General features: G+C 42.0%; 1 protein-coding gene across 3 annotated transcripts in view; it reads right to left on the reverse strand.

The window, feature by feature from the left end:
• Positions 1–3,702: 3,702 nt before the first annotated feature.
• The window catches only part of erc2 (ELKS/RAB6-interacting/CAST family member 2), a 45,591-nt gene continuing 23,838 nt past the window's right edge, over positions 3,703–25,455 (reverse strand). For all 3 annotated transcript variants that reach the window (XM_085406695.1, XM_085406693.1, XM_085406694.1), the window contains 15 exons: positions 23,141–23,575; positions 22,721–22,795; positions 20,452–20,607; positions 19,475–19,642; positions 18,857–19,024; positions 17,849–17,986; positions 15,975–16,115; positions 15,584–15,724; positions 11,585–11,787; positions 7,380–7,503; positions 7,124–7,284; positions 5,931–6,078; positions 4,512–5,138; positions 3,977–4,044; positions 3,703–3,839 (listed from right to left, as the gene is read on the reverse strand). In XM_085406695.1, the coding sequence (XP_085262821.1) occupies positions 4,018–4,044; positions 4,512–5,138; positions 5,931–6,078; positions 7,124–7,284; positions 7,380–7,503; positions 11,585–11,787; positions 15,584–15,724; positions 15,975–16,115; positions 17,849–17,986; positions 18,857–19,024; positions 19,475–19,642; positions 20,452–20,607; positions 22,721–22,795; positions 23,141–23,575 (2,712 nt within the window). In that variant the 3' untranslated portion in view covers positions 3,703–3,839; positions 3,977–4,017. The remainder of the gene's footprint in view (positions 3,840–3,976; positions 4,045–4,511; positions 5,139–5,930; positions 6,079–7,123; positions 7,285–7,379; positions 7,504–11,584; positions 11,788–15,583; positions 15,725–15,974; positions 16,116–17,848; positions 17,987–18,856; positions 19,025–19,474; positions 19,643–20,451; positions 20,608–22,720; positions 22,796–23,140; positions 23,576–25,455) is intronic.

Raw genomic sequence — 25,455 nt, forward strand, 5'->3', positions numbered from 1 at the left:
AACTTACTCAATCTCACTTTTTTTTTTTTTTTAATTTAGGGACTTTCTCTTTATAAAGTTGTTGTTGTTTTTGTTCAGTTTTTTTTAAATAGTTTTATCTTGTGCATTCACACAACAACATACACGCACTCATAAACAAATAAATTGCAGTTATGCACGCACACATCCCTCTTTTCTGAATGCATTTACACCAGCAACTCCAAGAACATGCTGCACTCTCACAGAACTGCACAGGCTGTCTACTAAGGGGACACAGTAAGTGAGACACACATCACTCTCAAACACAACATCACACCGTCACAATGCACGATGCAGATGCAATTAATGTATGAGGAATGATGCTTTATGGGAGATTAGCTCACGTTCACACGAATAATCATTCAGCATGCTGGACACATTTAGTTTGCTCCTTGGTTTTTACTGTACACCTCAAAACATTTACCTATACAAATAGTACAGTCTCAAACTGGCATGTTCAGTGCACCGAAAAAATAGAAAAAATAAAGCTAACTTAAATACAAAAAAATGAATAATAAAAAAGTAAACATAATATTTGTTCCGTTAAACAAAAGCGTTTCTGGCATTGGTCACAGTGATTTGTTTAATCCAAAGTTTTCAGTGATTTGCAGTAAAACAAAAACAACCTGTTTACAAAAATTACTGGTGACTTTTCAAGTCTTTCTACACATCTGTTTCTAGGCACCGATGAAGCCTTGCCTTCTCAAATCTGCCACGCGCAATGTCAGATTACTCTTGCGTCTAAGCTCAGGAAACCAGTCCCAGCCTCTAAGCCTTGGTGTCTCCGAAACCTTTTTTTGACGCAACAGTAGAGAAATCGCTCTGCATAGAGAACAGGAGATTATCCTTACATCATCGCTTTCAGTTGGCACATTATGTAAAAATCGACATGCATGGGCACAATTGAAATGTCGTCTACCATGTAAATCATATGTTACTATTTCATGGTAGGAGAACTCCCTACTTCAAGTATTCAGTAGATAAGGACCTGAAAATAGAGGATTCATACTTCATCCCCCTCTCGGTGTAGTGAGAGGATTGTTGCTCCTCTGTCTGTTTGCATTGTCTTCCCTTTTGTTTTTTTTAAACATCCAAGTCAGGATTTATCTTAACATTTGTAAACACAAACAGCAAGGTTTCACACGGTCTGTTGGTTCTTGGTCAGTGGATCAGAGCCGTAACGGTGGGAAGCAGACACATAAAAGATGATGCACAGATCACCTTGGAGTGATGAGTAAATGGAAAGACATTTATATACAACAACCAACACTTGGCCATAAAAGGGAGACACACAGGCACTATGAGGGTTAGAGAGAGGAACTGGGGATTGTAACAGTCTACTTCATTTTTCCACTATACTGTAACAATTTGTGTGCGCGTGTGTTTTTTTTTTCTACTCGGTTAGCTGTCACAGTCACATACATCATCACTTCGGCTTACGAGACAACAACAACGACAAACACACGAAGGAAATGCATCCAGACAGAGTCACTCAAACCTCCGGTTGGGTGATAACTGTGATAGTCCTCTCACAAGTGCAAGCTTCTGACTGCTGAGTTCAGCAGACATAATCTCAATGCTACCTGTGCGAGCTGCAAAATTAAAAAAATAAATAAAGTCGCTGTTCAAAGTCGTCACCACAGGCAAAGTGGTCTTCAACTGAGTTGTTTTTCACATTAAGAAAGGAATGTAATAATGTCACCTTTTCTAAACTTCTAGATAGATTTGGATACACTTCTTTGTTTCCCATAAACTGTCCTAAAGCTCTTAATTTTTTTTTATTTGGGCTGTCCTGTATTTTCAGACAGGGAATGTTAAATTTGCTGCTGAGGGGGGTTTTCATATACAGTATAAATCAGAGGAAAATCACACCGCTCAACGCTCTAAATAAGACATTTCTCAGACCTCCAGCCAGATAGAAAAATAACCATGAAGAAAAAAGAAACATATATATTATATATATATATATTTATATAGTATCTTGTCAGTTTGAAATGATTTTCTGACCACATATAGACACACTCTATAGATTTCTCTCTATATGTATAATATATTCATATCTATCATATGTGTACAGTTTTTACGAGGCACAGGCCACCTTGTTGAGAAGGAGAAAACAAGTCACTATGTTTGGGGAGGTCACACAAACTACTGCTGGAAGAGTACAAGGGAGAGGGGAGCAGGAGCATACTCTAGGTCAGACACTGGTGTGTCAGTGGCTCCAATAGACCTGCAGGATAAACATCTATTGGACACTGCCTTCTCTTTATAGTCTAGAATGATGCTTATAGTAGCAGTATTTGCTGAGGGACCTAGCCTCTGTTTGTGGATCACAAACCCCATTTGTCAAATCATATGTACAAAGAACTCCTTTACAGTTGTTTATGAAGCCCATTGTGGGATCAAGTCCCTTTACTGTAAAAGGACTAAAAGATGCTCTTTACCAGGTCTTCTCACACCGTTTAGTTTGAGCACCAGCAGAAGCACCATTAGTAAAAATTCCTGCAACACAGAGGAGGTGCATAGGTGCATAGTCTCAGAAATAATCTAAATAATCTGATCAATATATTCTGACCACTCCCTTGGCTGCTGTGATTGGACAATTAAATCATTTTGACTTGATTTAAGTAAGGATGGGAATGCATTCACTCTATGTTTACATCTGCATAGTTTATTTCTTTTTTTGACTACTTTTGATTAAAATGAGGTAAGATGAAGATAAAATCCAGTGCAGCCACAGCCTTAAGGCTAAAACTAGCCTGAGAACTGGAAGGCCCTGCTTGCACAGCCACAGAGACCTCTTGATGTTGCAGGCAAGGCTCAAGCCTGTCATCAGTCAGATCAAAGCTCTTCGTTTTACCAACAAGAAATGACAAAAGAAACCCTAAAACCACTTAATCTGGACTGTGTGGAACATGCTAGTAAAGGGACACCATGTCACGTTTAGAAATGCTGAAGAAACACATGGCAGGTAAAAAGGTTAAAAAAAGAAAAAGAAAGGAAGAAGTCACTGCGTGCCACGGAGGGAAAATATAGCTCAGCAAAACAATCTGATGATTACAACACGCCGAAGGTCATGACAGCCAGGCAGAGGGGTCAGATGTCACCAGGTGAGTCAGGAGGGCAGTGAGGATTGAAAAACCATGACAAGAGTCAGGCGGAGGAGCCAACCAGAGCCAGAGGAGTCAGGCAGGTGAAACAGTCAGCAAGACAACCATGATCTTGAACCAGTCAAAGGAAGAAGGAGGAAGGAAGAAATACTGGGCTGACAGACGGTCATGAGATCTCTGCTGGGTGGATCAAGAGAGCGCCGTTGGCCTGAACTTGTGACAGACAGGTGAGTTGACCTCGGTGTAACCTCTGATACAGTGCTCCCGTGTTAATCACATGTCCAAGCAACAATTAGACACACACAGAACATCTCTTTCTCCATATCGTTCTCTCTCCTTCCATTTCAGTTGTGAATATCTAATGTTGTGTGAAGTGGAGTGCGTCTTGTCCTGTTCACACCAAGAAGAGCTCCCACATCACCTTAAACAGAACATGAAGGAGACAGTGGAAGTTTCAGTTTGGAAAGATTTTTCTTTTAGTGTAATTAATATAATGTTCACTACAGCATGTCTATGCGTGTCCAGATGGGTGAAATACCTGCTCAGCTGTCAGTCTCTATGCATGACCTGCACACCTGAGTTCCCCCTCCTCTTCCTGGGAAAAAAAGGTCCCGTTGCTGGGTACTGATTGAGTGGAGGTAATAAATATTTAGTTGGGTAGTGTTACAACATCATGGCATGGCTGTGCTCCTCCAGTAGTGACTGAATCATCTGAATGTGAGAAAAAAAAATACAAAGATATATAAAGATAAAAATATAAATCTGACAAACATGCTGAGATTTTTACAAAACACCACAGACTCCGCTGGCAAAGAAGTAAAATTAAGAAAGTCTTAAATATTTCTCACCCCTCAAAACAACATTAGAGCTTTGGTTGTCACAGCAAGGATTATGCCCAAATGCCCTCCTCGTCATCCTGTCGTTGGCAGCGTTATGCATGAGGAGAAGAAAGCAGCAGAAGCTGTTATGTTGCTTTTATTCAAAGCAGCATTGAGAACTGGAGGGACTGAAACTGTGTCTTATTTATTGAGACCAACATCTGGTGACTGGAGCGATGTCAGCGGTTAATTCTTTGTTCGCTTAATGTCACAACTATTTCTCTACAACAGAATTTTAACATTGCATCTATTGTCCAACTACTGTGCTACTGTGTATTTGACAGTCTGTCAAAGCAAACTTCTAACCATCATGGCTGAGATTATCACAGATATCTGTGTCACATGCAAGTACAGTATGTAGCTTGTGGCATTTGTTGGTCACAGTTATTAGATTAACTGAGTTTTAAGACATTTTTACTTTTCCATATCAAAAAGACGTCAGTGCTGACCTTTGAAACATGTTGTAAATAGCATTTAATAACAGAGATAACATGTGTGATCTTACCTGGTCTGGGGAAGGGCGATGACCAGCATGCGGGGGTCCTCGGGCTGGTCCCCCGCGATGGTGGGGCGACGGGTGACGTGGATGTTGGGCATGGTGAGGGTGTTGGGGATGCTGAGGGTGCTGGGGGTGCTGGGGGTGCTGAGGGTGTGGATGTTGGGGGTGTGGCCCCTGTTGCGGAGGTCCGTGTGGGTGCTGAGGGTGAGGGTGCTGCGGAGGCAGATGCCCATGTGGGTGCTGCTGAGGATGCTGGGGGTGCTGTTGGTGAGGGTGCTGGGGCTGTGGAGGGCGTGGGTGCTGTTGGTGCTGGGGAGGTGGCTGAGGGTGCTGAGGATGTTGCTGGTGAGGAGGGTGAGGGTACTGCATCTGTGGCTGCTGTGGGTGTGGGTGTTGCTGGGATGCCTGTGGGTGCTGTGGGTGTTGCAGGTGCTGTGGGTGCTGTTGGTGTTGCGGATGTTGCGGGTGCGGGGCGTGTGGATATGGAGTCTGTTGAGGGTGGGGAGCGTGGGAATACTGGGGCTGGGGCTGAGGTGGAGCATGTGGGGGCTGAGACTGGGGGTGGTGAGGAGCATGTGGATGATATTGCTCGTCTTCATAGTTGTCGGCTATCAGCTTCATTCTGCTTTGTGTCTGTAGGAGGAGGGCAGAGGTCAGTGCATGACGCTCTGCAGTTGGCAGAAGTGAGGAGACTGCACACTTGCAGTACATGGCAGCAACTTGTCAGTAACAAAGTAACTGTCGCTGTCCTAATTCATAACATAAAAATCAGGTTGTATTAAATAAGGCTTAAAACTACTGATTAAGATGAGCAACAACTCTCACCTCCTACTGGCAGTTAGAAAGAATGTATAACTCTTAGACACATTTACAATGGCTTTAGGCCTAGAGGCTTCCTCCATTCTTTATATACCGTCTGTGGTTAAACTACAGTACGATTCCAGGTGACCATCCACTGTTCAAGGATCAGTTTATGTGCTTCCAAGGTGACATAAGACAAAAACTAGAGACAGAAAAGTGGCCAGATTGCCTCTGCCAGAATTTTACGTGTGTAAATCATACTAGAGCTGTACGCTTTAAAATTTGAGTTAGCTTAAAATAAAAAAAAAATTAAAAAACGGAATATTTGAGACTGCTGCAAAACTGAAGTCTTGGAGGCACAGACTTCTTATTCAACTCTGATGTTTACGGCCACAAATTATTTGCAAATTGAGATGATAATGACATCACTTCATTTTAGTACTAGTCTGGAATTAACAAAGACTTAAGAAATAAAAGCAGAAAAATGACTCTGAACTTGCAAAGTGGTCATGCAGTGATAACCTTGTAGAAAATTGTTTAGCTGACTTGTACAGCTACATTTTTTATTTTGGCAACAAGCATCGGCAGAGAGAAATTTCCTTGGAAGTATGCTGCAGTACTAACATGTTGTTTGAGCTGGTGCATCAGTTTGTCCCGCTCCCTCTTGAGGGCTAGCACCTCCTCCTGGGTCTTCTTTTTATTCGAGGCAGACAGTTCCAGCAGTGCAATATTAGCATCTTTCTCACTAATTGCTGCCAGCAGAGCTTGTTGTCTGAAAGAAAAACAACATAAAACACTACAGTAGTATCTCCAGAAAGATTTAGCTATCAGATAGAAGGCCTCACATTTGACTCTAGAATACTTTGATATACAGAGGTACTCATGATCGACTCAGTGATTACAAGGTGCTCAGACCCTGCGACTGAAAAACAAGCCAAAATCATCACCCCACCAACACTGTGCTTTAACAGGGTATGAGGTGTTTGTACTGATATGTTGTGTTTGGTTTTTGTCAAACTTTGTGCTAATTATTATTAGCAAACATCGCCACATTGATCTCATTTGTCCAGGACAGTTTTTTCTTAAGATGCACTTTTACGATGTGTGCTACCATGTTCTTCTGGCTCTTCCATACAAGCCAAACTGTCATGAACTTCAACATTTAACAAGCTAACCAAGGCATGTAGAGTCTGAGATTTTGTGTTTTTTTCTGCAATTTCTCTGGACATTATCTGGCCTCAGGGTGAATGTGCAGCACATATTGACTTTTGGGTAGATTTAAGGAGCTTGGGAAGAAAAATTATTGGACTATTTTAAGTTTCTTGAAGAGGTTTCACTTCAGAGAAGCTTCTTCAGTTCTAAGACCAAATGGTGGAGAGCCCCAGGTATTCCCTAGTGGGAGTTGTCCCTTTAAAAAAAACTGGGACTCTCCACCATTTGGTCTTAGAACTGAAGCTTCCTGGATGAGAAGTGAAACCTCTTCAAGAAACTTAGATTACAATGACCTGGATGACTGAGAACCTACACAGACATTTTGGGTAGATTGGCTACTGTTTTGAATATCAGTGTGACCATCGTGGTGGATTTCAGATTACTTTTTGTTCTGATAATGAAATCAAATTTCAATTTAGCAGTGCTATGTCGGCTGTCTTCTCATAAAGACGGTGGGGAAGGACAAAAACAAATGAACTGGATTACATTTTGAGAAAAGAAATTAATCCAAGGCTTAATTACAAGAACATTTTTTAAAAAAGGAGGTTGAAAATGTAGACCGCCAATCTGATTTTTGCTAACAGCAAATCTCAGAAAACACTAACTTCATTTCAAGGATCTCCTCCAGCTGTTTCCTGCGTTCTTGTCTCATGTTGGTGAGGTGAGTGTCCCTCTCCTGTAAAGACTGCTGTGTGGAGGAGAGACGCTGCTTGGTGGCATCCAGCTCTTGCCTCGTCCTTTCTAGCGTGTTCATTAGCTCCTCCAACTGACGTTTGGGAAAACAAGGACATATATCTCATTAGGTAATTATTAAACTGTGTATCATCAGGGGTAAAAAATTTTTTTATTAGGGTACATCACCTTCAAGTGGTGACCACCATCTATGGAGCTGTCCTTACGAGGGTCCTGTCCCAAGCCTTTCTTGTCACCTTGCAGCCCCAGTTTGATGTTTGAACCCTTTTTAGCTTGATCTTTACCCCCTTGTCTGCAAAACCACAAAATTTGTGCATTTCCATTAAAAGTCAGTAGAGTTATATGAAAAATATGTAGACTTATGAAATGGGTGCATTTTATACCCAAAACCACAACAAAAATGTGAAACACAAAACAAGCAAAGCCAGTACAGCAATGGGCGATCATGTCAAGTGCATTTTGAATGTATTCAGTTTCAAAATAGTACCGCTTATGAGATCACCAGGACAACAACAAAACATGAGCATCACAGATGTAGCGATAGCTTCATGTTAATTGCATTGCTGAGATAAATCACAGGTTTAAGCACCAGTGTTAGGATGGAGTTAGGAAGAAATGGGGATGTAATGGGAGCAGGGTCATTACTTACCTGGGAGCTAGACTGCAGATGGGGAAAGGAAAAGGCAGAAGACAAGGGGTTGATGGAACGAGTGAAGTAGACATTGGAAGCAGGAAATAAGAGAACACACAGGAAAGTAAAAAACAAACAAAACAGACACATTAGAACCAGAACATAAAGAAACAATCACAAGAAAAAAGTACAGTGAACCCAGAGGAGATCACGCTGCGTTCATTGCTCATCCAACAACATGGAAAATTACAAACACGCCTGTGGCAGTCACTGCTCTGCAGCCTGACACAGCTAATGCAGGATGCACCTTCTCTGAAAACAAGGGCCCATGTGCATCTTCTGCCAAGCCTGGAAGTGGCAGACATGCATTTAGTCAGGCAAAAGTTAGCCGGGCAAAAATAAGAGGAGAGGACAGGTTGGAGAGTCGAGCAAAAGGAGAGGAAGCCAACGGTGGTTTGATCAAGTGGGCAAGAAGGGAGCTAGTGGGAGAATCAGTTATGGATGCAGGGTTGTTCAGACAGAAAAGACCTGACTGAACTGACACACTTCAGGACTGAGGGCTCAGTCCAGACCCTACCTACTACAGCACCCCACACTGAGCGCGTGTAGACGTGGAGCACAGCAGCTCTATTCATGCAGGCCACTAGGGCTGATCTTTTCCTTTAGTATCTCGTAGAGCAAGCTAGGCAGGGCACGTGGGGGCAGGTTGGGATGGAAAGCAGGAAGAAGGGGGCACTAGAAAATAGGGTCTGTTAGGTGGTGTTAATGGGATATGAGGGTGCAAGGGTGGCTGGGTCACAGAGGGTGACTTGGGGTGAGGCGAGCAGATGGGTGGCTGGAATGAGAAGGGGAAGCGTGCTCGTGGCAACAGCAAACATTAGCTGAGGGCAGACACTTATACAATAAGCTACTACAAACAACCAACGCCACAAAAAGACACAAAAGGGTGTATATTTGTGTGTCTTAAAGTGTGTTAGCAGGAAGCTATTTCCACAAGAACACAAGGAAGTATAGCAAGTTCAAATAAAATGTAAAAAAAGTAAAGAAGTCAAAGCAAGTGGGTAAATCACACCAAGTTCTATAGATAAAGGTGCTGATGCGTGCATTATTTGCAGTATTATTAGTATTAAAACATTTACAGTATATACAATGCGTTTTTAGTTAGGGTTACAAATTACAAAACATTTGCTTATAAAACTGCAATTTTTATATTGACAGTTTGCTGCAACACCGGTGTGACTGAATTTACTGTGTGACTTTACCAAGCATCACCACAGAAACACGCCAAAACAGTAAAAAATGAGTGTAGCATGTGGTGCAAATAAATGGCAAGCAATATATGCCTATCTGGACATATATTCACAACATTATGACCTGATGATTTGCATTTATATGAAGTACAACCCTTGATCTTTAAGGTTTGAACTTCATATTTGCTTAAAATTTCACATGGCTGTTTAATTTGCTGTGATTGCTCATGCAGCAAAATATTTGTGGACTTTTTTCCCACTTTACATCATCAGTGCACAGATAAATGAGTTTTAATGATGACTGCTGCCCCCAAAATAAACATGCAACACAAACTCCTTCTCCCTTACACGTGTATACATGCACACGTGCACACACACACACACACGCGTAGAAAAGCTCCTTAAATGATCAAAAAGCAGTCACGGACACAGATGCAGACTAGAAAGCAAAAACATTCTAAAGAAATGAAATCAAAATGAATCCAGGGATCTTTGTATCATGTACGCGAATAAAATAATGGCACCACGGACTAAAAACAGACTGTGTAACTCTGATACAAAGATTTTTGAATCCTTCAAACAGCAGGCAGACCCAGGTACACAGGTGAAACCAGATGCAGTTGCGGCAGTCGCAGTCGGAGACTTTAACCACGCAGCCAAGCCTTAAGTGCCAGGGCAGAGCACTCACTTTCCCAGGAAATCCCACACCATGCCCCCTATCTGCTGGGGAGCAGTGGACACAGAAGGGAGCGGGTCAGGGGGAGCTCTGCCACCGGGACGAGGGGTGGGGCGGGGGGCGGGGGGAGGGGGGCTGGTGTCAAAACAGAGAAAGATTTGCAAGGGAGATGAAGAAAAGATTTTGAAAAATCAGAATCAGATTTCAGAACAGAAGAGAAGTAGGTTGAAAGTTGATTCATGGCCAGGGGTAAAGAGAGGGGCAGGTGAGCATGGTTCAGAAGAGAGAGAGGGAAATGGGACGGAGAAAAGTGGGTAAAGATGGCAAAAAAAAGGACAAGAAGACGCAATTAATCAAACACCACTAACAAAGTATCACGACATTAATCCTATAATGATCTGAGAAGGGAGTATATAAGTGTCTTTAACACTAAGCAGTGGCAGGGGAGAAGGGCTGTGTGGTCCTCATGCAGATCAACCAATCCCTATGTTAGTCTCATCCGTCTGAATCCTGTCCAGGTAAAGGACGATGATCTCCTTCATTAGACAAACCAAAGTGCAAATAAACTTGCAGTACTGCTCCCAGGAGAGAACCAGAGAGGCCACCTGCTTTATTTCTGCACTCCATTAACTGGACTCAGATGACCTCTTCCGAAAGAGAAGTGGCTGAGTGGAGCATTGCTGATATTTATAAACAAAACCTAAACGTGTAAATCAAAACTGTGTGTACAGAGCACATTATCCAATACCATCGAGTGCAGTGCAGTATGAGAACATCACAACTGAACATAACATGGAAACACTATGAAAATGTGCACAGAGCCACATGGACATTTGCCCAGCATACACCGAACACAGAGAACTGTAAAGCTGACAAACAGATGCATCCAGATCAAGAATAGACTGCTCAGAGCTACTCAGCACAAACAGTGGCACACTGTATTGCTTATGGTAATACCATTAGAGAGTTGGGTAACCTAAATTACAAAATAAACTGATTTATCTGAAGATAAATGGGGTTTTGTTTGCGATATAGAGAGTAGCAGATTTAAAACCATCTCTTTATGCCGGGTTACTTGTTATGATGTGAAACAAGCCACAGAAAAATATTTATTTTTTGTATCATACACAACGTTTTGAGCATTTTGGCCTTGGCCATTTTTTTCTCTTTTCTTTTTTAGTAACATAAAGGGGGACTTCCACTTTTCACGTATAATTTTACTTCCAGCAGACCTGTTCTCTATTTGGGACGCTAATTTACAAAATTTATCTCATGTTGTATCTTATATGAGCTAAAACTAATAAAACAGACAATAAACTCATAAAGAAAATGTCATTTTCATGAGGCCCTTTTCTCATGCAGTCCTTTACAAATGGATTTCTTTTTGAATTGGCCAACAGAAAGAATGGTGATTTAAGAAACACCTTTATTAGTGTCCTAAACCTGCTACATCCATCTTTTCTATATACAGTCTATGATCATACATGAAATAAACACACCGTATGTATGTATTGATAAGTTTGTTTTTCCTTTTCTTTACTTGTTTTCTCCCATTTTTTGTGTTTTTATATTCCCTATATTTATATTGTATATAAATATATTGAAGCTAAGTAGAGAGCTAAAAAATAAACAAAGAATGGATGTATCAGGCATTTTCAGGCAAACATGTTAAATTACCTAAGAGGTTTGCTAAAATTGCAGGCAGGTATGCTAATTTTTATCTTCATAGATGTAACAATGGTCATAGAAAACAGAGTGTTTGTTAAAAGGGAAGCATTAAAGCAGTGCAGGCTAATATGCAGTCAGAATTAGTTACCTTTCCAACTCAGCAATTTTCTTGTCCTTATCATTCTTTTCGGTTTCCACCTCTCGCAGGATGTCCAGCAGTCTCTCCACCTCTGTCTGAGCCTTATTAGCTTCATCCTTGTAGTAGCTCACCTCCTTTTCCAGCAGTTTCACCCGGTCCACATACTCTGGGTTCCCTCTGGAGCCCGACTGCTGCTCCACTTCATGGGCTTTCTGCATCAACATGCCAAGAAAAGACAAATACAAACATGTACACGCCCAAAAACACACAGTTAACAAAAATAACAACCCAGTATCAACAAAAGTGTGAAGCACAGAACGTTTTACTGTCAATGAAAGAGAGATACATACAGTACACTGTAGTCCATCAGTGACTTATATTATCTACGTCTCTTGCAGTGTCCCTGTACTTTCAAATGAATAAAGCCGAGGCAAATGTTGTGGATGAGGGCATCATTACTGGTACTGGCTCATTAGTTTTAACAAAGCTATTATTTAGCTCCAATTAAATGGTCCATTGAGACTCACTTCATGCACATGGAGTAGAATACAGGACTTCAGGATAGTCTGTGAGAGTTTTGTATGTCTGTGACAATAATAACAAATCATTATAGTTAAGCACTAAATTGATTCACTGGCTATCAAAATCAGAGGTCTAGTTTTTGGACAGCAAGGACATCTCTCCACTACAGTGGTACACAGCACCCTGGACAATACACAGCCACATATGTTAACACATATCGCAGAGTTATACAGAGCCATCCACCAAAACACTGCAGTGATCTTCAACCACGGCCGATACCTTCGCTAACAGCACCACACTGAGACAAAAGAGAAGCGTGGCAACACTGATACTGACAACATGCACAAAGGTCGACCAAGTCATGCAAACCCAACGAAGCTGCACAGTCTTTGCAATTGTCAGTCCAAAGAATGAAGAAAGAGAAGCAAGGGTGACCAAGTAAATCTGTTCTAACTGTCATATTTTATGCATGAGGAACGATGCTAGAGTTTAGCTTAGAGGAGATATACATAATTTTATTTAAGACCCAATAATCCTAGTTGAAATTTATGAAAAATAACTACAACAGACAGTTATTGGACAACAAATTGCCCTCCATATGGCCCCTGCAAATATTGCAATGAACAGTATACTACAGAAGAGCATTTATAGGAGGCTATAGGAAGGAAGCACTTGATGATTTGAGGATTTTGCAGTTCAATTACTTTATTTATTTGAATGCATTCTGTGTTTTTATTCTGTTTTCCTTATCTATAACATTTGTTTAAGAACCTCTGAAATTGCCAAGATTCACAAAATACACAAAAGTGGATCAAGTTGGGGGGATGTCAATATTATAATTCACTGTCAAATAGTTTGATATTTTTTGAGGATTTTCACAGAGATGCTAAAACACACTGAACTGAAATGCTGTGCTAAAAATGTAATATTTAGACATAATTCAATGACAAATATGTATTAAAGAAAGGTTTGTTCACTCTGTTTGCCTCTTTTAATTTTTTTCACTGGTTATAAGTGCACCAAATATGAGGAAACTTGAATGCCATGTCCTGTGACTTCAATTGCATAAAGTCTCTGAAAGTCCAATGAAAAGTTTACTATTAATTTGTCATATTCCCCACATGAGCTTCTATGACAAAACACACGTGTGCTGCATTTGAGGTCAGTGTAACCTGTACAATTCAGTGAATGTATGGGTTCCTGTTGCCACACAACTTCCCAGATGAGGCCTTAGTGACTAAAAACATTACCATTAAATTTAGCTATAGATACAAAATTTTACATAAATGTAAAATTTGTTACATTTAAATGTTTTTTTTGTGCTGTGGAAGAATATGACAGTTTATTAAGTATAACCACCGAAAAAACTATCTACAAAGCCAAAACTTAAAAAAACAACAACAACTTCACACATAGTTAAAGCTAATGCAGTCTAACAGTCCTGCAATTAATCCCAGGTGTGTCCTTACATGACACAGTGTAATGAGGCTATACTAAATCATAGGAAGACTTTTACATGTAAAATGTAATTACAACAAAGGGCAATAAACAGCTGTATAAAATTAACCCTCATAAAGACAGAATTTATTGCAAGATTGTTGTTTTAGTTTGAGCTACATATACTTAATAAAATGGCAGAAGAATCTATATTGAGCACGTTCCAGCAGACTAAGTAAGCCTTCGGTTCTACATATATGCAGCACCAGTTTCACCACATATCACAAACAGTTACAGGATGAGCACAGTGCACAGGACTCTGACTGCAGCTCATTATATCAGTACAGTGCAATGAACAACATGCATCCTGGGTGGGTGAAAGCAGGACCTGTGCTGGGGTTTGGCACGATCACCATCTAGCATATTTCAAGGAAGTTATCAGTGTCCTCATGCTTTCAATATGTGCCTCAGAGAGCTCAGGAGAGGGACTTACAGGAGTGTTCATGTGACTGAATAGCTGCTCAGCTTGCTACATTGCAAACAGAGGGTTTGAGGAAGGAACAGGAGGGAGACGGGGGAGTCCCGGGAGAGTAAATGTCAGGATTGAGTTTGAGCCAAAGAGAGAACAGCAGGATCAGACATGGTACAATACATGTTTGACAGATAAGTAACATAGTACACATGTTGTTAGGCTAACGGCAACACAACAGAGACAAACACAGAGGAAGAGATGATACAGCGATAGTCTCAAGAAGGAGAAGAAGAAGGCAAAGAGGGATATTTAATGACTGCCTGCTACTTGCAACACCCTTAAAAAGCATGGCTGCCTGTTACAGGAGACAAAGCACGATGGCAGCCATTAGCCTAATGAAGTGTGCTTTATATAAGGTCTGTTCACATTTCTTGTTCAGGTCCAAAGAAACAGCCTAATGAAGGATAACATGTTCTCAGAAGTGAGACCTCGGTATTCTTGTTTCTTTACTGCTACTTTAATTTTTAAATGGGACAGAGCTGTCTTCACTAAATAATCTGTGATCATACTTAATCTTCCCTCAATGACACAGGCCAAGATCAGACCAGCAGGAAAATATGAACAGAGAAAATACACTGCACGTTAATTTGGCCAATCATTTCTACAAAAGGAAAGTAGCCTTTTTTTCTTATGTCTGTAACTGCTTAACAGTCTCCACTGAAGTGGTCCCTGAATTCACAATGAGCTCATTCCTTTCTTCGCAGTGGACACTCAGCTCTGGCTTCTTATCTACAATTCAGTGCAATTAAAGAGAGACATTGCTGCAGTCTTCATTCAGAGTACAGAAGCTCTCTGCAATTCAGACAAAGAGACATCCATAGAAAATGTTGCCGTACTGACTGCTAAAATGGTCAGCTTTCATCCAGACATTTCTGAAATCATCAGCGGAAAGTCATCATTTATATATGACCTTCAGTAAGAGTAGCATTAGGCTCATTTTTAAGTTCTTTCTTCACAGTGGATCACTGATAGCAAAACAGTGTTAACCAGTGTTAAAGTCCAGAACATGGCTGCTGTCGAGCTGTTAAACACAGGTTTCCTGAGCACATGAAATTGCTTAACTTTATATAGAGATTGAATAGTACAATCAAAAGCTTAGCAGCAGCTCCAACATGAAACTTGTTGCGGTGTCGTTTTCCCAACACGTGCAGACTTGTATGAGTCTGTGTGGTGTAATGCTAGCTTTACTACACTGTTTGACCCCAATTCAGGATTTCCGACTTTTCCACCTTTACTTGATTTCCCTCTAACTGAAGCACAACAGATCTTTAAAACCAAAAAAACTGGATAATTAGGATTGGCTGCAAAAAGTAACTGTGTAAAAATGAGCATTAGATAAGCCGTCTTTTAATATAGATGGCTGTGGGAACCATAATCTGTAATTACTTCTTTCAAAACAACCTGCTGAAAAATTCTCTACAGGTTAAAAACTGTGAATTGCTCGTCTCTTAAAATCTAAATTAAAATTTTGCATTATAGTGTGCGAGGTGATTCGGTGGTGAGAGATGCACACCTACCTTCTGTAACTGTGTCTCCAACTTACTACATTCCTCTTTTTTCTGCTCAATTGCAATCTCCAGTGACTTGAGCTTTGAATCCTTCTTGAGGCCAGAGGATGCCAGGGATGATGCGTGTTCTTTCAGATCGATGAGACTGGACTGCAGGTGAGTAGTCAGGACAGACGGTTAGCAGCGCTTCAAACCAGGCAGGCCAGCAGAGTGCCAGCATGTGCAACAAAGTTACAGCACCTGAGGCGACTGCTTAAATGGCACCTAAAGCCCTACTGAAAGATAGTGTTTCAATATTTGCTGTGCATAAAAAAGGTGCATGCTCTGCAGCAAAGAGAAGGACACAGTCATGTGTACACAGCCCTGTAGCCTTATAGAGAAAATCTCTTTGCTCACTGACCTCCTTTTCTGTTAGTTCTATCTGCAGGCTGTTCACCTTCTCCTTCAATTCCTTGTTCTCTTTCTTATATGATTCCACTTCTTCCAGTCGTTCTCTGTCTTCTCTCTCCCTTTGGTCCTTCAAACGCTCAATAATCCTCTCCTAACACACAGAAGCACAAAGAATTAAAACTCTTCATATGACTGAACGGTTAAGAGTCTATATAAACATTAAACTGCTGAGATGTTCATTTAAGATTGTTCCAGCACAAATCAGAGATTTGTATCAGTTCATTCCTTTTAAAAAACAAATGTCTCTAGTTATGTGAAATTAATATCACACATGAAAAATACAGTTATTAAGAAATTAGACTAAAATTAAGCTAAAATGCTGAATCAAGCTAGATGCCGTGCCTGGAATTTTACCCCAGTGCTACTTTGTTATTTTTTCCTTGTATGTTTTTATAAGTAAAGATGTAATCATCAAAATCTGGTTACCTAAAAATTGAATAAAACACTAGTGCAGGAAAGAAATAATGATATCTAATGCAGCTAGAGGATTACATCAGCTATTTCCTCAATTATACATAAATCTATGAACTGTAATAGAGTTACTACTGATATTTGGTGAGGTTCCACGATTTTTAGGAGGATTAAGAAAAGTCAAACCCGATGGAGCTTTTTAAAGCACCATGATGGGCTTCACAAACAGCCTTAGTGCAGAGAAGGGCACAGTCGCCCTGCTGCGACATGTGCCTTCATCTCTCTTCTTTGATATCAAGGAATGTAATAACAGAATGTAATAATAAATGTTTTAATATTTTATACTATTCACACTTCTTTCTGTACTTTCTGCACAAGTACAAATCTGATCTCGTCACAATTTCAGAAGTTCTGTACAATCACTCCACAGCAACTAGACGCAACTTGTAGTTGTTTAAAAAAAGAAGAAGAAGAAACAGAAAACAAGAATTTTTACTAACATGGTTCATTTAGAGGAAAGGTTTAACATATGTGGGAATTTCACCAGCTACCAGCTGACTAAGCTTAATATGAAGTCTGGAAATAAGAGGAAGCATTTCTGTTTGTGTCTCTTTAAATTCCCCTTATGAGGAACTCTAAAGTTCAAGTATCTATGACAACACCGAAGCTTACATTATTCTCTTTAAAGAGTGTAACTTTTACTAAATTAAATAAATAAATGTGTATTTATCTTCTCTTTTTCCTCACCCCCAGTCACAGCAGATAGCTTCTCTCTAATATTAGCGTACAATATAAAGCACTTTGAGGTGATTGTTGTTGAATTGGCACTATATAAATAAAATTGAATCGAACTGAATTTAATTGAACTGATGGCGAACATGCTCCTTTTCTACTCTGTGTGGCACTTGCAGTGTGTTCAAGTTTCACTAGAGCCCAGAGAGAAAATGTTGCAGACAAGTTGGAGCCACCCATACAAACGCTGGCAATGTGCCAATCTGCTAGTGACCAAAACAACCACAAGGAGGTTTTTGGTGCAGCATCCTCTTTGTGATCAGTATCACTTAGCGACAGCCAGCAACCATTTACCAGTCGGTCAGGGAATACAAGTTTGCTTAGGACCGTGTTACTGCGACCTAACAGAGATATAAAACGTCAGGAAAAAAGTTTGCTAATCTCAATTTCTTGTCGATAATGACGCTAATGTTTGGTCCTTGTGGTCTTCTTGAGAGCATACAAGAAAAAAAGAGGTCATTCACATCCTGGATTTTGAATGAATGATTGTCTGAAAAAGTCACCTGGAATTCCTTCCAGTATATACATCCTTTTGATGATATGATAGTAACTACAAACAGATAAAGTGTCACAGTTCAGACAGTGTTACGGGTTCTGTGGTATAAGGGTGGCGTGATCTACCTTCTCTGACAGCGCCTCTTCCAGGGTGGCCAGGGCAGTGTCTGTGTTACTGGAGTCGGTCTGCAGAGACTTGACCCTGTCCTTGAGGTTCCCCAGCTGCTTGTCTTTGTCCCGCAGCTGCTCCTGCAGGTTCTCAATCTGACTCAGAAAAATAAGAAAAAACAAGGAGCAAAACACACAATAAAAAGCACGATCTCCAAACCAGCGCAACATTTAAAGTCGGTATATCTGCCATTTTTTAAGTCTCTGAAGCTTAACACACTACATAAGCAACAATGTACAATGTGAGAAGAAATACATCAAAAACTATAAGACCTTTAAGTTTTGAAAAGCAGAACTTAATGTAAACCTGAATTTAAACCAAACTGCTATCTGAGCAGTGCAGGACTGAATTAAGGTATTTTATTTATGATAAGATAGGAGAAAACAATGATTCATAATTAATAAAAATGATGAAACAGATAAAAGTGCAAAGATGAGAGAGAGAGAGAGAGAGAGAGAGAGAGAGAGAGAGAGAGAGAGAGAGAGAGAGAGAGAGAGAGAGAGGGGTGTGTGATCAGACACAAGAGAAGAAAAACAAAACGGGAGAGCAGGTCTGGGTGCGATATGGAGTAACACTCTGTGAGTATTTATAGCACACACAAATGAGAGCCAGTGAGGCAGAAATATCTTCTTGCTTGTCTTTCTGTGGGCATTTTCCCCTGAGAGCATGAGACTCTCTCACACTTCATGGACAGAGTAACCTCCCAGCTTTATATTTCCACAGAGCGACTGGTTTAGTCCAGGACACGGAAATGTGACGAAACAACCCACACAGTCGCTGTTCATTTCAAATTTGTGACTAAATCTGGAGTAATTAGACATGCCCCCACAATACAGTGTGTTGTAGACAAAAAAATAAACAATAACTCAAAAGCAGAGTAATGTGGGCAAGCCAAAATTGTGGCTAAAGTGTATTTCCTCCCTAATGTTTCTACATGGTGAGGTCTTCTTTCCTTCCATTCTCACCTTTTTCTGCAGGACATTAATCTTTCTTTCTTTGACCTCAAGCATGTCCTTCATGTCCCTGATTTCTCCGGCGAGAGTACCCTTCTCCTCCGTCAGGTCCTGCAGCTGCTTGGTTTTCTTGTTCAAGAAGGACTCTTTCTCCTCCAGACGTAGACGTAAAGCGTCAACCTAAAGCACATTAATACATGTCAGAGGAAGCACACAAAGTGGACTAATTATCCCAAGTGTACCATTATAGTTAAAAGCACTTTGATTTAATAACTTATAGTAACCCTAAAGTAAAAAAGGTGCTGGATGAGTATTTATTAGGGAAGTATTTTAATAATTCACCACAGTTATTTATTTATTACTGCAGATCTGTGATGTTTTCTGGTCTATGAGCTGTGACAGTACACTGGGCAACAGTTTTTCATTGGTAGTGACCTAGGTTGCACTTCACTTACTACAAAGCTTTCAAAGCAAACACTCTGCTGATATGATTTGCTGTAATAAGCCTCGGGCCCAGGGCGAGCCTATTGTTTGCTCAGTTTGGCTAGGAGCTTGAGAATGTTTGTGAAGCGATGTATTGTTAAGTTAATTTATTGTACGTGTACAAATAAGTTGAGCTTGTTTTATTACCTCCGTTTGCAGGATGGCAGCACGTTGCTCCTTGGCAGTGAGAGACTCTTTGAGCACCTCGATATGCTGTTTGCAGTCTGAGTTCTGGTTGTTGAGGGTCTCTAGCTTCGTCTGCAGAGCCAGCAGTTCTGACTCTTTCTTTGACAACTCCTGCTTCAACTGGTCAATCTGTACATGAGAGGAAGCAGATCATTTTGACCCAACCGTTACGTGAGCAGTGTAACGATTTCACACTCACGAATGGGAACCGCGAGCTAGTCTGCACAGCTTTCGCACTATTTTCATCAACACGCTTCTCCCTCATTAAATATGCATTTGGGACTAACTCCCCTGCATTCATCATATATTATACATCATTTCTATTCATGATTGATGAAAAGAAGTCTAAAAATAGAAGAACAAAACTGTGGCTGGTCGCTTAATAAGGAGAGAAAACGTAAACACTCCAAAGACACGTACGCGTGAGCCCCAGAAAGTCACAGACACACACACCTTGACACTATCACAGGTTGTAGGTGGCTGTGCTTGAGTGTATGACTCTAACTCTGATATGCAAACACAACTTATCATCACGGACCGGTCGGAAAACAAGCAGCGGAAGTCAGTTCAACAAAAACAAAGCTTTCATTGTGGCTTATCTTATTTTAGACTTGTGTTTGTCTTGTGGCCACAGATTAATAAAGTGATGTACTTTTTATGTGTAATTAAGGAAGAAAAGTGTTTTCAAATGTTAAAGTATGCGTTTGCAAAGTTTGGATTTTTCCCCACTTTTGGCACGGAGCCTCTTTCAGATTTTTTGCCGACAGGGCACTTTGCTGTTCTCACTATGTGTTAAAGCAGCTCATTTATGTAACACAACATTTTTCAGTACTCTCTCTTCTGCACAGCTCTGTACCCTGAACATCATGCCTGCCATTTTATATTAAGCCATACTTTAACAGCATCAGATCTGCATGCACAGTGCAGTTAGTCTCTACCTTCGTCTTCATAAACTTAGAGTGGTTCTTGTAGACCTCCATCTGTTTGATTTCCTCTTCTCTGTCCTCTGTGTTCAGTAAGCCGTTTGCCTTCAGCATTTGAATCTCATCCTCCAGATCCCGAATGTTGCGTTCCAGAGAGGCAATTTTGGTGTCCTGCACACAAACACGCGGAGGAGACACACCTCAAAACCAGGACTGGCATGTCCAAAAGTTGCATGCTGCAAATAAATCTGAGCTAAAGAAAAGAGTCCAGGAAACAAATGGAGGGTAAAAGATTTAAAGAGAAATACAGACACAGAGACTGAAAGGGGGGGGGAGGAACTGAAAGATATAGTGAGATAAACCAAGAATGGAAAAAGCTCTTTGGTCTGACTGAGAGCAACTGCAGTATCTGTCGGTGAAATCAGAAGCGTTCTACTCAGCTCCGTGCGGCAGCTCGGAGGATTAATCACCATTGGGAAATATTGAGCGCACATCCAGTACGGCGAGATCAACCAGGACCGGAGAGAAATGCGCAGGGGGAAAGGAAGAAAAGTAACAAGCCGTAGCTTTTGCCGTAGATGCTTGCAGATCAAGTCTCTAGACTGCGACTGTGAGTGCAGCTTTAGCTTCACGGCTTTTTAAATAAATAATACAACGTCTTTAAGATTAGCCATGGTCCATCTCCCTCTCCAGCAGAACATGGAGCAACCTTGTTGTTCTCTGTCTTTCTCTCTTTTTTTGTGTCCCTCCTTCTTTCCTCTTAGTGACTCTGAACTTATGAACTTATGGCCATTAGCAGGGGCAGTGATAGCCCGCTGCAGAGGAAGGTGGGAAATGTGATGAGGAATGATGAAGTACCAGACAAGGATCTGAGGGGTTAACGTCAATGTATGAGCACTGCACATTGTACATGCACTTCGCCCTGCTGCTGCACCTCAGCTCAGTCTCTGTGTTACGAGACGAACATCAATGAACTAACACTGCTGCAATCGAGACAAGACATCGTACCTTTAAAGAAGAGTGATTTTATTCCATCCACATGTAATCACTGGTACATCGACCTGGTCAGTAAATCTTGCTCTTTATTTCCCTTTCCCTGCCTCTGTATGCCTCTCTGTCTCTCTATCTCCCTGCATACTGGCCTCTCACTGTCATAAACAACCACACCTGTTTCCATGGCAGCAGCAGGCAGGCTATATACCGTGCACTGTCTCTGGTGAGTGAGGAGGAGAGGGTGGGAGGGATGTAGGGGAAGAGAGGGAGGGAGGATTATTCGTGCTTCCATCAGCATCAACACAGCAGTGGGAGAGAGGAGAGGGGGAGAGATGCAGGGTCTTCCTGCACAGCACAGGAGGAGAAAGGAGGCGGGACTTCCCCGCGCGCCGTATGAAAATCAACAGGATCCTAGAGCTTGCACATCACATGACTAGGCTGGGGCCTGCTCGGCACGGATCCAGCCGAGTGAGAGGGGCTGTGTCAGCTCAGCGATGATGTCATGATTTATTTTGAGGAAGTGATGTCAGGCCTCTGCAGTGAGGCTGGTGGTGTCTACAGTGGTTCATTGAATGAGCCTGATATCGCTAGTGTCACATCCAGCTGCTGTACAACATGCTTGTGTAAAGAGGGTGGGGTCCTTCATCCTAAAAGATTCTCCATATGGTATGTTTTGTGGAATTATTTACAATCCAAGATGCTTCTTGCTATCCTTTTATACACTTTTTTTTGCTATATTTCAGCTCAGTAGTTTTTCCTCAGTTCAGAAACCTTGAATGAAAATTTTAAAACAATGCTTTGGAGTCACAATACTCCCCTGCAAAAAAATGAAGCTGAAATGATAGAGCTGGAGTCTGGGATGTTTGCAAACAATCTGTCATGCAGAATAGAAAACATCTTGTCATGAAACTGGTGTGGCGTGTTACTGTCTGGGGTAGCTGGCCATCTGTCAAGCGAGCCACAACAGCTGAAATGTTAAACAGTAATATTGACTCTTGTTTATGTTTGCACAACTGCTTTGTGAGCAGTACGTGTGTGTGTGTGTGTGTGTTTGCTAGAGTGTGTCAGTGTGTTGATGATTGACTCAGCTGCCGACGATCACAATCACAACAATAGATTTGCCGGAACAGGTTTCCATTTAGACATGCAGTGGCAAACATGCTACAGCTGTGAACGTCAGTCAGTTAGGTAAATACAAAAATAACATCTGGCTTTAAACAGAAGCAGTGAAGCGTAGTTGATGATGGGCCCTGCTGTATGTGTTTATGCGCAGGCTGTATAGGAGTCTTACTTTCATCTCTATAATGGTCTGCAGGGCCTTAGTTTTACTTGGGTCCTGATGCAGTTGATTTCTTCTGTGCAGTTCCTTAAAAAAAAGACAACAATTTGTAGCAGCGGTACAGCAAAACCGATCGTGGTCTCCAATGAATAGCTAGATTATTAAAATTTCAAAAGCTCACCTCACAATGCATAAAAGCTTTATGCTTACACATGCAAAATATTTCATGCAACTGCTCTTCAGTTCTTTTACTTCATACATTACATAATTGTTATGATGCAGGGATAAGCAGCAGAGAAGAGAATATTGATTTTGTGACATGCTGCACTGCCATCTAGTGACAACAAAACAAAAGAACAGTTGTTTTTTTTTACTCTAAAGCAGTGAATGCAATGACTTAACATCATCATCTTAACCCTCGACATATACTACCTCTCGCAAATGGATGTTTTCCTTCTCCTTTTGATCCAGAATGACCTCCAGGTGTCCCAGTTGCGCCTCTGCTTCTGCAATGCGCCGGGCTCGTTCTTGCTCCTCCTCCTCGGTCGCCCTGCCCGGGCCCGGGGGCAGCCCTTTGCTCTGTAGCATCTCAAGCAACTTCTTAATTGACTCATCTCTGGCACCCAGGGTTTGTTTCTGGGTCTCAATCCTCAGTTCCATCTCCTCTAGGGTCTTTCTCAGCAGGAAGAGCTCCTTGGCCTGTCTGTCATGTTCAGCCTGCAGCCGCCGGAAGTTCTCCTCTGTCAGCTCAATGGTGGTGAAATGCTCAGACCCAGAGCGGTTACCACTCTCCTGCTGCAGCAGGTGGTTGAGGTCTCGCTGTGTGCGCAATTCATCCTGCAGAGCTTGGATGGTCATCTGAAGATGCTACAAACACACACACATATACAAACACACACAGAGGCTTACCAATTATTGAAACTATTTTTAGGTATAGCTCATAACCGGACATTACGTAATAACACTACACATGGGGATGAACAAACAATCCCACAGCAGGTCGATCATGGGGAACACATGACTTACCTTGGCACGCTTTTAGATTTTAGGTTTTTTGTTGAAAAAGTGTGAAGCACGGATCTAATTTAAGTCCTGACTGCATAGATTTACAGTTGTTGGAGAAAATATCTTTAAAAAGAATTCACAGCTTCCAAATATAAATTTATTAGTCTGTAAAGGGCTTTATTATACACAGAAACACCCTGGTGCTCTCACAGGTCTGACTTTCACACTGAGAAAGCAGGGACCAAGTGCATGTACAATAACATGCACATTCAACTTTATGTAAACTGGTACATATAAGTGAAGAAAGTGTGCAGATGAACAAAAAAAAAAAACTGAACACCCTGAAATTTAATTTAATTCTAAATCTAAATGATCATAATCATCTGTATTCATCAAACATAAAGTGAAATATTCCAAGCCTTTTTTGTTTTAAATTTGATTATTATCCCCTCCTTGAATCGCTACCTTATCGTGGTGGAGGGGTTTGTTTGTCCCAGGGATCCCAGGGGCTATGTTGTCCGGGGGCTTTTGCCCCCTGGTAGGGTCTCCCATGGAAAATTGGTCCTGAGTGAGGGACCAGACAAAGAGCGATTCAGAAAACCCTTATGAGGAAAGCATCGAGGAAACAGTTTACCCTGCCCGGGGTAAGGGTTACCGGGGCCCCGCCCTGGAGCCAGGCCCGGGGAGGGTGCCTGAGGGCGAGTGTCTGGTGTCCAGGCCTTAGTCCATGGGGCCCGGTCGGGCACAGCCCAAAAAGGGGAAATGGGCCCATCCTCACGTAGGCCCACCACCTCGGGGGAATTGTGTGCCGGGCAGCAGCCAGGAGCGGAGGCCCTGGCGCACTGATCCCCGGCTACCAAGACTGGCAACTGGGACAAGGAATGTCACCTCTCTGGTGGGGAAGGAGCCTGAGTTAGTGCGTGAGGTTGAGAGGTACCAGCTAGATATAGTCAGGCTCACCTCTACGCATGGCTTGGGCTCTGGAACCAGTCTCCTGGAGAGGGGCTGGACTCTGTCTCAGTTTGGAGTTGCCCCTGGTGAGAGGCGGCGGGCTGGGGTGGGTATTCTAATATCCCCTCGGCTTGCTGCCTGTACGCTGGGATTCTTCCCAGTGGATGAGAGGGTTTGTTCCCTGCGCCTTAGGGTCGGGGAACGGGTCCTGACTGTCATCTGCGCTTATGCGCTGAGTGGCAGTTCAGAGTACCCAGCCTTCTTAGAGTCCCTGGGTGGGGTGCTGGAGGGTGCTCCACCTGGAGACTCTGTTGTCCTACTGGGAGACTTCAATGCTCACGTGGGTAACGACAGTGATACCTGGAGGGGCGTGATCGGGAGGGATGGCCTCCCTGATCTGAACACGAGCGGTGTTTTGTTATTGGACTTCTGCACAAATCACAGTTTGGCCATACAAACACTTTGTTCAAACATAAGAGTGTCCATAAGTGCACGTGGCACCAGGACGCTCTAGGCCGCAGGTCGATGATCGATTTTGTAATTGTATCACCAGACCTGCGACCATATGTTCTGGACACTCGGGTAAAGAGAGGGGCTGAGCTGTCAACTGATCACCACCTGGTGGTGAGTTGGATCAGGTGGCGGGGGAGGACGCTGGACAGACCCGGTGCACCTAAATGCGTAGTGAGGGTGTTCTGGCAACGCCTAGCAGAGGCCCCAGTCCGTGAGATCTTCAACGCACACCTCCGGCAGAGCTTCAACAGCATTCCGAGGGAGACTGGGGACATTGA

Source organism: Rhamphochromis longiceps, linkage group LG5 (genome assembly GCF_057381845.1).
Source record: "Rhamphochromis longiceps isolate RC_006_pf linkage group LG5, R_longiceps_female_GT1.1, whole genome shotgun sequence".
Lineage (NCBI taxonomy): Eukaryota > Metazoa > Chordata > Actinopteri > Cichliformes > Cichlidae > Rhamphochromis > Rhamphochromis longiceps.